The following is a 12,866-nucleotide window of genomic DNA, read 5'->3' as shown; positions in this document are numbered from 1 at the left end:
CAGCACTGTATTAAACACAGAAAACTTAATTGCAGGAAGCATTCTTTCAATACAGTGAATGGAAGCCTGTGAAGATTTCATTTATATTTGGGTTTGAACTGTTTTAAAATGAATGAAAGGCTGATGCCAGTGACTTGTTGCAAATGCAGTGACATCCCCTCACTGACCACTGCATCAAATAAAAATGATACTACTGTCCTTCAGAAATCAGCTGGAACTGTGACACACCATGGGAAGATTCTACACAACTGAACACAGTGTTTCATAAAAAAATACATGGACACGAACAGAAATTATATCCAGTAAATGACAAATCACAGAAGACTCCTGACAATATTTTAAATTTTTAGAGTAAACTGTAAAATTCTAATTGCATTGCTGTCAGCGATGACTTACTGCAGCAGTATCTGAACTAACACAATGCAGTCAAGTATCTCAAAAAAGCCCCAGAACAACCTCTTTCCATGGGACAGAGTCCTTCAGGAATGTACTGTTCCAGTGATCCCCAAGGCCCTAGGTCCTGTGATAAAATTTGCCCCTGTGTGGACTCCTCTCGATGGGCTGCAGCTTTTTTCAGGAAATCTCCACCTTTTCTTGGTGTGGGGTCATGCACAAGCTGCAGATGGATCTCTGCTCCACTATGGACCCCCATGGGCTGCAGGGGCACAGCTGCCTCACCACGGGCTGCAGGGGAATCTCAGCTCCACTGCCTGGAGCACCTCCTCCTCCTCCTTCGGCACTGACCTGGATGTCTGCAGGGCTCATTCTCTCATTTCTCTCTCTGACAGCTGCTGCCCAGTGGCTTTTACCCTTTCCTCAACATGCTATCCCAGTGCCCAGTGGTGGGTCCAATGGCTGTGCCCAAATGTGTCCAACACAGGGCATCCCTGATCTCTTCTCACAGAGGCCACTCCTGCAGCCCACACCTTGCCAATAAAATAATCTACTGTTTGGGCATATTCTTCTGAAGACATTATTACTGGGCAAAGCAACCAGAGGGCTTATAGTTAGCTGTAATTGTAAATCTGTATTATATAAACACATTAATATCAAACTGCTGTAACTGTTCCATAGGATAAAGCAAGATGGCATTAATGACTAAGTGTTTCTGTAATTACAGTTGTGAACACTGTTTTAAACACACATTCTTGGAACAAACAGAAAGACAAGGAGAAGACAGGCTGAGAAATGGGAAGAGTCACTCTTCCAAACAGCATTTACTCCCCTCTGACTCACAGGACACTTAAAACAGAAGAGCAGTGGATTAACAACATCCCCTTAATTCATATGAATATATACAGAAATTCATACATGCCCTTACTTTTTGGGTCTATTTAACACAATTTCAGATTAATACTGACTCATTAAAGGCCATGCTCATATTTACCCAGGAAATTAGAGCACTAGCACCCTACTAACTTTAGTGGTATCTTCCTATTTCTGTACTACAGTAACAATCCAACAAAGATTGAAGTCCACTATAAGAGGCACTTCTGGGATTTTATATTATTACTTTTGATACAGTTTAGTAATTTTCATCTGAAACAAGATCTCAAATATTCACAAACATGTAAACTGTTTGTACATTAAAGCGTGCACACATATGCATGAATATTAGATGACATTTCTGTTGTCCCACTGAAATAACATATCAAACCGAAGTATTTTTCTATCTGAAGTGCAGCTATGCTCTCAGCACTCTTATGTGGATTAAAAGAAATCAAATGCTCTAACTTGTGTGCTTCCCCCTGGCTGCCACAAAATTATAAAAAATATTATATATCCAAATCAACTCACTCACTGGAGCATTTTGCCTGAAATTAGGAATGTTATGTGCATTAATTTTTTCTTCTGACAAGGGAGTACAGAACTGAGAGTTCTTGTTTCAGTCTAGTATTACAACATAGTTGCATAAAGCATTTTGCTTTCAAGCCAAGAATTCCCCACAAACCATTAATTTAAGATGTTCTATTCATTATCATCTGAAGTTATTTCTTCCTAAATATGTAGCTCAGAAACTGCTGACAAACTACTTGAAATCATTTTTTAAGTGTATCACATAACCCTCTGGCTAAGGCTAACTGAAAACTAATTAAAATCATTAAGATGACGATTTGAACAAGAACAGGAAAAAACTGTCTAGATGAAATTATGAGGAAAAATTAGATACCACTTGACTAAATCGTGCCGTTAGACACAGTGCTTCTCATTTGCAAAAAATGAGCATTTCTTTCCCTCTCAAAGGGGTTTTTGACCTTTTAAGGCACCAATATCCTCAACCCTCCTCAGACTAACTCGTTCATCTTCTGACCCAATGCTCCAAAAGAATATTTCTCTTCCTGTATGGGCAGAAAAAAATCGCCCTAAACTGTAAATAGAACTTGTTACCAAATTAAATAGATTTTTACTAGATCATCAGAACATTATTTCAGACTTCTGATAAAAATGCAAGAAGACAAGAAAGAAGTTGTATGACATCTGATAAATAAAATTACATATATCATCTTCCTTCTATAGATATGCCAGTCCCTAGACTAGACTACTGCCACTGAGAAAAAAATCCAAAATATCTTCAAGGCTGCGGTCATCAGAGGAGAGACCATAAATTTAAATCTCTTCTATCTGCAAATAAGACTGAACATCACATACTGACAATGTTTTCACAAAACCAAGTGGGGAGAGTAATGAATGAAATTTGGAATAGGAAGAGAATTCCAGTGGCGTGACTGAAAAAAAGAATGCACATCTTGTACCACTAGCCAAGATGGCTGATAAACTATGTCTGTTATCTCCAACTTGAGCAACAATATCAAGCACTAACGAAATAGTTCGGAAAATGTGTAGCAGTATATGCCAAGACCACTGGGTGAAAGCCAGTTTTAAAAGGAATTTCAAAGAACCTCCTTTATCTTAGGTTGATGAACTCAATCTGGTATGAAGATCCAAATGCCAGGACTTAGGTAAACTGAACATCCATCTTGAATTTGGGAGTCCTGCATTTGCCAGAGGAAACAAAGTGTAAAAGGCGCTTCAGCCATGAATCTTAGATAAGATGTAATCCACAACTCAGGGTGACACTGGTAAATCTACAGTGAAGAACACTGAAAGCCTTTTTTTCACAAGTGAATGATATCTAAGGCTGATTGTGCATATCATACATTAACACGTTTATTGCTACACTAATGATGAGTGCATATGTTCAGGTTTTGTTTATACTGCCACTTCTGAACATTCTCTTTGACCATTTCCTACCTCCCTTACTCAAAAATTAGGGAGGAAAACTTTCTTGACAACAACAACTTTTGAAGAGATTTTATATAAATACTTAAGTACATTATAGGTCCTTTAAAGACCTCATTGAAAGGGATGTGAAATACTGGGACATTCATCTGCAATGCTTTTAAGTGTTATGGATATATTCATACTAAGTTATGAGACTAATTCAGAAGAAGTCCCCCAATGCTACAACCAGTGATTTTATCTATTGGTCTTTTGGTTTTGCCAAAAGGTGATAATAGTCACTTGAGGCTCGGTCTAAAAAAGCCAAAGCAGATGCTGAGCTGGCTGCAGGCAATCATATCCCAGGAAATGGAGATCAGTACCTGGGAGGAAGTTTTAACATGCCCAGGTAAAAACTAGAAAAAAGAACAACTGGTAAATTTTAGGCTAGTGAATAGTTTAAAACCAATGGCCAGATTTTACATATTTCTGTGGGTGAAGTACTATATTACTAGAGTGAGTTTACTTCGGCATAATGCACAGGCTATTGCTATAGAACAAGGTCCAACTCCATGCAGTGCAAAAAATACATTAATAGTATTACAACTATATTTTAAAATCAGTGAGCATAATATTGAGATCCTTTGTTTTGGGATACCTTTTCTTTTTCACGCACTTCTCCTTCACTCTAAATCTTTTTATAACAGATTTTGATTATTATATCTTTCAATGAAAATACCTAAGTCTATCTTCCTTTTCTCTCTTACTAAGCCCTGTCTGCCTGTTTCTAGTACTACTTCAGATTCATTTTCATGTCACCCTTCTGTTTTCTTTTGGCCTTCCCCAACAACACCAAGTTTTGATTTCTTCTTTCAAAACTTTATACTCCCCAAACAAAGCCAAACCTTTGATTTGCAAAATATCCCTCATAGAAATCACCTGCGTATTCCACTTAAACAGACTCAGATGAAGCAGCATTTTAAGAACATTACTGCTAACAAATGCTAGACAAACACATAATCTAATGTTGAAGAGAAACAAAGCAAAATAAAGACGAACCCGATGGCATCCCTTGACCCGAGGACGGCTTCATTGGCGCATTCACCTGATCCCAGTTGAGATCATCATCATCTGACTGACTATAGCCACAGGAACTGAGAGGCTCATCAAAAGTGCAGCACCCTGTTAAAGAAACACAAAGGTAAAAATTAAGGCATGTACGTAACAGATTATGAATCCCCATATCATAACAACTACAACATTACTCAATGCAGGCTGCGTCATTTTGAAACATCTTTTAATACAAATTGTTACCTATTTACTAATCTTCACCTTCTGAGAGGGCATAAAAGTTTCTTCTCATGAAAACAAAATCTTAAGGGTAAAAAAGAGCAAATTTAGAACTGCAGACAAATTTTCTCTTATGATCCAGTCACCAGGTATCAAAAACAAGGGCAGTAAAAATCAGAATATTAAAAGACATGATTAACATTCTTCAGGGAAAAAGAAAATTCTGTGCCCAAGGACCTACATTTTAGAAGAAAACTCTAAGGGTGGGAACACCAGCTTTCATTTCCAAGTAAGAGAAAACCTAGCTTCTCCCAGGTGTGTTGCACTGCGAACACCTACCAGCATGGCTGCTTGTGGGATGAGTGCCTCTGGCACAACACAGCACATCTACCTCAAAATGACAATCTATGCTCAGTCTCACAATCTCTGAAAGAAAACAGTATAATTTCTGGTTTTTTTCTCACTCTCTTCTAAGTAAATTACTCTTCTAAGTAAATTAGAAGAGAGCAAAAGCATAAAACATGGCACAAAAGCTCACACTCCCCTAAGCTGGGGTAGGGAAAAAAATTAATGTCCCAAATTTAGAAGAATGGAGTTTAACATTATCCACAAGAAAATGGAAAAGCTTTACTTTTTTTTCCTGTGGTACAGAGGAAACTTCAGCGCTTTTATGCTGTTATCATCTAACGGGAGACTAACACAGGGTTACAAAATTCTGTTTTATTTGATGTTTCACTCCAGTGAAGAATGACATCTTTCCTATTTTGGAAAATAAATATCACTCTAGTCAGAGATATTTCTGTCCATATTAAAGGAAATTCTGCAGCTGTTCAAACAAAACTAAACTTTAGGGCTATTCATCATCTTTGCTATCTGTCCAAAGGCACAGTAGGCTTAGCCTTGCCAAGTCGTATTAAAATAGGAAACAGACAAAATCTAGCTTAAAAATTACTTTTAAAATCTGAATTTTCCTAGAGAACTATAAATGGCATTACAGAATATCATACTGTCCCTTTTTCAACAGGATAGAATTAATTTCTTCCCAGGGCTTAAAACCATTACACTTATCAAAAAGTAGAAGACAAAATTCCATTACACCTGACAAATACCACCTAACTAAAGTCCAGCCTTCCTAAAAACTAGTCCAAGTGTGTATTTGAGATTCATAGCAAGAGCTTTGCAAACATATTATCTTCAGCAGAAATTTTTTATATGCAATCACTAAGAAATTTAATTTTTTCTTCTCTTAATTGTGAGAATATTACATTGGCCTTTACAGACACACCATGTCTGCCCTGCCCTCGAATACAGGTCATCCTGTAGTAGACTCTGTTCTAAAATATCTTTCTATAGGAAGCCTCCAATACATTTAAGTATATGAGGGAAATTTGCACATCTGGAAACTGCTTTTTTTCTGTACAAATTTAAGTGCAAAAGATTCAATTAGATAATCCAATGGGAACAGAAAACCTATTAAAAAACTCACAACTCCAAACTCCAACATTTTGCCTCAATGTTAACAAGAGATAAACTCTCTCTCTCTCTACCCTGAAGTCAAAAAAATTCAGAAATACATGAGATTTTTATAGAGTATATTAAATAACATCTGCAACATTTCCAGTGGGAAGGCTTAGAAATTCAGGCAGTCATTTACACATTTTTTTAGTACTTGAATTACTTGCATAAATATTACTTCAAACTTCATAAAATACACCACAAGCTAAGTTTCAGACATACAAGCTAAACATCAACTTTAACAGATATATTCGTACTTTTTTATAAAAATAAAAAAAGAAAGGTAGTTTCCTTGCTAACATACTGCTAATGATAATAGGACATAAATTTAAACACCAAGTTATGCAGTCTGCATTGTAGTCAAGCTTGGCAAAAAATATATACCCAAATGGAAATTGGCATAAATCAGGGTTTACAATTCAAACCAGGACCAATGAATATATGGAATAGCTCCCACACTTTATTACATCAAATATATCTCTAGCGATAAGAGGACAAAATAGCACAAAGTACAAAGTGTTTTCTTTCTCAAATCCAGAAGCCCAGCCAAGCATTGCAAAATATCCAGCACTGGGAAAAAGGCAAGATTTGTGATTACAAATGGTTAATAAAGGCGTCTACCATTCTCATGAATTAAGAAGATGTCAGAAACGTGAATAAATGAAATGACATTTCTATTTCTCTAGACATTTGCCTCTCAACAATGGATCCTTTCTCACTGCTTGTTTTACTTCATTTCTCTTGCAAGTCTATGGCTAAATTACACTGAGTATTTCTTTTTCTATCTTTGCCATTTATATCCTTTGTTGTATTGCTATTACTATAACTTCATCAAAATGGGTATCAAATCTTCATGGCTGTTACAAGAAGAGTTTGAAAGAAACTTCTGAAGTCCTTGAGGTCATAAGCACCTTCCACCCACAACTAATAAAGAAAGTTCAGAAAGTATCACTACAAGTAATCAAGCTGTACTGCCACCTATCCAGAGAACTGACCAGCATAATTTAGATCTTTAATAGCACAGATGTCAAGCTATGTTTCCTTCCACAGTGAGACACTGAGGATAAAGATGAATACAAATAAAAGCTTTGCACAGCCATGACTTTACATAAAGTCTTGCAGATTAAAATAGCATACATGACATACATAGGTGTTGGAAGTAATGGCAAGCTTGTAACACAGAACATCTTAGTGGAACAAAACAAACAACAAAAAACCCGCTTATCCAAATCAGCCAAGAAACAGTCACTGTAAATTAAGAGTCATCGAAGATCCTAGTGGCTTACAACCAACTCCAGAAAGTTCTGCCTCTCATATTTGACCATACTACAAGATGAAGTTCTTTAGAAATTGGTCATTAACTTTTGAGTAACTCCTACATTTGCCTCTGCTGAAGTCCTCGTGGCTGCTACTGCACTGCTTCGTCTATTTTCTAGTCATACTTATCTTACTGTGCAAGGTTTTCAGCTCATGAAATGGACCCATGGCTTCAACAAGGACTGGTAAAATCTGAGCGATTATCAGGCCTTTAATGTCCCTCATCATTGCGCTGTTTTGAAACACAAGCCACTGCCAAGACAGGCCGCTGTTTATAATCCACCAGCTCACTTGAGAAATCTGCTCAGTTTTTGCTACTAGAATTGATAATAATAATCAAAATACATACTGGCTGTTACACAATTTAATCAAGCAAAGCCATTTCCCTGCCTGTTATACTGACATCACAGTTTGGATGGCCAAGCTGTATTTTAAAGGATGAACCCTATGCTGACTGAAATATTTCTAAGTAAAAAAGAAGACACATATCCCATTAAGATTCTTTGGCTTGTGCTGCATTTTACAGATATTTTTAGATTCCTAAGGGGAACTGAATTGACAAATGCACAAGATGCAACACAGTCTATTACAGCCTATGGTTCTTTCAACTGCAATTATCCATTTAACCATCATGAACCCAGTTCAATATAACTATCCCATTGTCTGAATGCAGTCCTTTTTGGATACTTCAACTTTAGCTGGCTAAATTACTTCAGAGCTCGAAAATTTTATGAGCTTAAACAAGGAATATAATTTAAGATGAAAGCAACCAATTAAAGTAAAAGGGATAAAGAATGCACTATATTTTTCCTAATTTGAATACATTTTTATTCAAACTATTTTGTGCTTTAAAGACTCTTGACATGAGTTAGGAAGCATTCTCAAAGAATACCTTAAGAAACGGTCGGATACTACAAATCCTTTAAGTGACAAAAAGTAACGTAGGAAAAAAGCTCAAATTACGCTGCGGCACTGCTTTATTTCTGTTGATTTGATGTACTTCAGAGATCTCAAATCAATATGTACTTTCCACCAAAAATTTTCTGCCAAGTGTACAAGTGCTAAAACTAGTAAAATTCTTATGAGTGTCAGTGCTAGCACCAGAACGGAACATAAGTGCATACCAGAACTGATGCAATGGTCCTGCTTTGGGGTGAAATAAATTTTTTCTTTGCAGCAAAGCCATATGGCTCCTGATCTGCCATAGTACCATGAATTCTGCTGCAGAATATGTGCATCGCATCCAGAAGATAAGTTTACTGAATGCCCCATTTTCCTAGTATTCTTCTTTATCTCATTTTAAAAGTATTCTGAATCCTGCTGTTATTTTTTATTTCATACTGGAAATGGGGTTATGTCAATTAAATCCTAAGTGCAAGGTAGCTATACTTTGAAATAAAAATTAAAATGTTTATATCTGATCTGAAGGCTGGGATGCCTAGACCACATTTCCTAACAGGAAGCTAGGATACTGCAGGGAAAGATTAATCTCCTGTTAAGGCAATTTATCTTCCCTTTCTGTCTACAGCAAAGAAGAAGCCTCTGCCCAAACCAACAACATTGCATTCCTTAGCCAACTGCATTCCCCCCTGTCCTCATGAACATGCCTACATCCAAGAGCAATGGACCAAGCACATCATCAGGACAACATACCAAGGCAAATGAAAACTGAAATAACTGAAAAACCTTGAAAAACTACACTTGTTAAGATTGTGAATGAATCAGCTTATCCTGAAGGGTTACTGCTCAGGACAAGCATCCTATCTAGACACTCTGATGACAACAGAAAGTGATCTGAGAAATACAGCATTAGGAGAATGGGTTCCTGTGCTTCTAAGCTGACAAACCATCCCATCAGAGAATAACCAGTTTCTCCTTTGGGAGAAGATAAGAAGTCATAAAGAGAAAAATAAGCCATTCCCAATTATAAACTCACTAACAGAGAAAGCAACAATGGGAATAAACATACAATTTTTAACATAAAAAAAAATTGAACCTCTGCCTGTAAACCTGTACCACAGGTCTGGTCTGCTGTATAATTTTTACTATAGATGGAGTGATGTCAGAAATTGCCTAGTTCAAAACCATTTGATTCTCTGAAATCAATAAATGGTTGAGCCAATAAAGGTTCATGTAAACTAACTTCACCTAGGTAAATGGGTGGTTTAAAGAACTTATTAGAAACTGAGCACAGTGGTCTGCTAGATTCTACTTTGTGTGTAGATTCTAGCAAAAAAAAAAGCTCTACCTGCCCTTTCAAAGGTGTTACAGTATTACATGTTGAAAGAGCTTTCCAGACATGCTAGCTCAGAGATAGCCAGTAAAATAAACTCTTCTCTGTGTGCCTCCAAAGCACACACAGAGATGCCATGTATCTGCTGCAACATGCATGCACCAAAAATTCTTATTCAGGCTTTACAAGTGAGCTTTCAACAGTGGGTAGTCTGTTTTAAAATTGAATATTTATTTTCTCTCAAAATATACCAAGGTTTTTTTTTTTCCCTACCAAAGGCAAGTGTTCAGAGCTCTAAAATAATTCTGTAATCTATATTACTAGTCAGGGAGCCTGAAAATCCATGTGCTGCATAAAGCTGATCTCATTTAAAACAGTATCTACCTTTTGTCAAGTCTACATATGCATGGGAGTGAGAGAGAAGAGCAAAAGGAAACAGACTTTACAGTTAGAGACCTTTTCTGATTGTGGTTGTGTTCAGACTGGGTTTTGAAAAAGGTAGAGAATAGAAGAATTGTCTGAAAAAATCTCATGAGCCAGAGCAAAGACCATGAGGTAAAAGTATGTATTTAGGAACTAAGAAAGGCTGATATTAATTCTGTCCCTAAGGGAGAAAAACATACAAAAAATTATATAAAACTGTGCTAAGACTTGTGGAGAAGGTGGTACAAGAATGCTAGAGAATTCCAAATTTATGGACACAATTCCAGCAGTATCACAGGTGATGACATGACAGAATACCAAAAAAAAAATTCAGGTAAACGCTTAAAGCTATTATTTAAGAGTCCTCAAAACTTCACCACACATTCATAAAACATTTACAGTTGTTCTCTCTGTTCTCCCTCCACTTACCTGACAGAAACTGAATCAACGTAAATGTTGCCAAAAATGTGTCAGTTTTGGTGACACAGGATAATGTAGAAAAGTTGAATATTATGGAAAGCATATTTGTCAGTTCTAATTTCCCCCAGAAAACTGCCATGCTTAGGCAAATAAAATGGTTTCTAACAATTACATTTTCCTAATAGATACTGAGAATAATTCAAAATTTGGGTTCCTGGACTTTAGTGAAAAGCTCTGAAAAATGTTTCCTCTCAGAATGTGCATTTAAACTGATTTGAGCTACCAAAACACAGAAAAAGAAACCACTCACCAAAGCAAGACAATTAATAAAGGCTCTTAAAATAAAATTCATTTATCTTGTGTAAGCAAATACAATCTGTGTATTTGTACCGTTTTCATATCAGTGAATATTTATGAGACCCATGGGAAAATGGGTGCACATTAATATTCTATGAGCAAACGTATTTGTGGCATTATTTAATGGCAGGGTGTTTGATTTCACAATATTAGTGAGAGCTTTTCTTAATGTATGGCATCAATTATACAGGCAAGTGCACATACATGCCTACATACGCAAATTATGGCCCTGCTGCAGTTGTCATTAGTTAGGACATCTACCAAGAGAAATATCTGAGTGTTCAATCCCATAAAGAGCAAGCAGGATTATGTAGAAATGTATTACGGATGCCCTGTTTTGAAAAGTACTATTAAAACAAGCATATTTGCAGAAGTCATCAGATTTTATGCTTTAGTTAAAGGGAGGATATCATGCTGAGTGTTAAAAATAACAGCTCTTCTTTCAGTTTGACATGAGGTAATAGCAAGAGACATTCTTGTATGAAAATTCTTATGGATAAATTTTAGTGGCTGTTGGGTTGAGAGGGTTGGTGGGATTTTTTTGTTTGTTTTCTTTTTTCTTTTTTTTTACTATGTATTGTTCTCCTATTAAATTATTATTTTAATGCTTAAATCAAAATCTAGATTAGGGAAATTACTTTACAATGTATGTTATGATAACTTTCCTAAAAAAGCCTTACCAAAAAATGCTCCATGTGAGAAGTACTTTGGAAAGACTTTCCAAGAACAACTAGAAGTCCAATTTGTAACATCTTTTTAACCTACAGATGTATACACCTTATTAAAAAGATCATACTGGGCATACAAGTTGCAAAGGGGAGACAGGTGATTTACGTTTTTATTGGAGCTGAATAAATGTGATGGAATTCTGGACTGTGGTCAAACCACTACAAAAATTAATAAATAAAAGGTGGATTTCCCATATGTTTTGCATTTTGTTTATCACAAATACATGACAAAAACTTGCTTCAAAATGCAAAAAAATCTCTTTTATAAACAGCCTGAAACATTTCAGCATAAAGCTTTGACCTACAAATAACTAACAAAAGGAACCTTCTCTACATACTTAAAAGCACAATTAAAAATTCAAATTATATTCTGGCAGTGGAATAAGCCTACTGAGAAAAAAATGCAACTGCACACCTATTTCATATAGTTTATACGTAGGATTTATTTAATTTATTTTTATAGCTACCTCCCAGGAGTGCACAGAACCCCTTTATTAAACATGTAAAAGCATTCAGTCAGTCCTGGCTGGCAAAGAAAGCAGATGCTATGGAACAGAGATATGGGCGATATGGGAGAATTCTTTTCCCCGTTTACTTGAAATGGAAACTAGTAAGGACATGATCAGGAGGGTGGGATGCACACAGTGAATTCACATATACAGAAGGTAACAATTAGGCATACTTTCATTTGACACCATGCAGCACCTCTTAAAGGATTTTAAATGACATCTCTGTTTTGGAAATTTACAGTAAAACCCACAATGATGTCTCTGTACTCTTTTCTAGGGAAGAAAAGGAAGAGGGGTGATTTTCAGTGCAGCACCTGGACCACACTGCCCCTCCCAACTGCGACTTTGAAGCAGCAGTCTGCAGCACTTCACCCTTCTGTCAGCTGAGGGACAAAGCACACAGGGATCTCTCTTCCACTCAGCATCTATTTGTGATTTCTTAGATTGGTAACAGATGCTGCCCCTATTAATTTAATTATGTAGAATGATTATAACCTTTTCTCATTCAGATTTTATTGCAATTTTATCTTCATTTCTCTTTCCAGTATACTGAGGAGAGATCTATCAACAAAATATGCTCAAGATGTGCAGATGCAAAGAAAGAGAAAAACCTAAACACGGTAAGAAATTACTAATTTGGTCTCACTCTTTCTTGGTTTCATTTGCTCCTACAGAGCTACCAAGGCCTAAAGGCAAAATCCAAAGTTGTTTCATTAGGTGAAGTACTACCCTAACAAAGGGTAAACTCAAGAATCACTCACAGTAATCTCTCAATATGGTATTTATGATAGATGTAAACAGTTGTGCTGATCTGTTGAAGATAAGCAAAATCCAGCAAAATAAGACAGCTGTCTA

General features: G+C 36.4%; 1 protein-coding gene across 13 annotated transcripts in view; it reads right to left on the bottom strand.

Annotated features, from left to right (window-relative positions):
- The window catches only part of PTPRM (protein tyrosine phosphatase receptor type M), a 445,815-nt gene that overhangs the window by 339,932 nt on the left and 93,017 nt on the right, over positions 1 to 12,866 (bottom strand). For all 13 annotated transcript variants that reach the window (XM_068192138.1, XM_068192146.1, XM_068192169.1 and 10 more), the window contains exon 2: positions 4,279 to 4,401. In XM_068192138.1, the coding sequence (XP_068048239.1) occupies positions 4,279 to 4,401 (123 nt within the window). The remainder of the gene's footprint in view (positions 1 to 4,278; positions 4,402 to 12,866) is intronic.

The sequence above is a fragment of the Anomalospiza imberbis genome, chromosome 1 (genome assembly GCF_031753505.1).
Source record: "Anomalospiza imberbis isolate Cuckoo-Finch-1a 21T00152 chromosome 1, ASM3175350v1, whole genome shotgun sequence".
Taxonomy (NCBI): domain Eukaryota; kingdom Metazoa; phylum Chordata; class Aves; order Passeriformes; family Viduidae; genus Anomalospiza; species Anomalospiza imberbis.
Note: the sequence above shows the minus strand (reverse complement) of the source record. Positions and strands in the feature narration are given on the sequence as shown.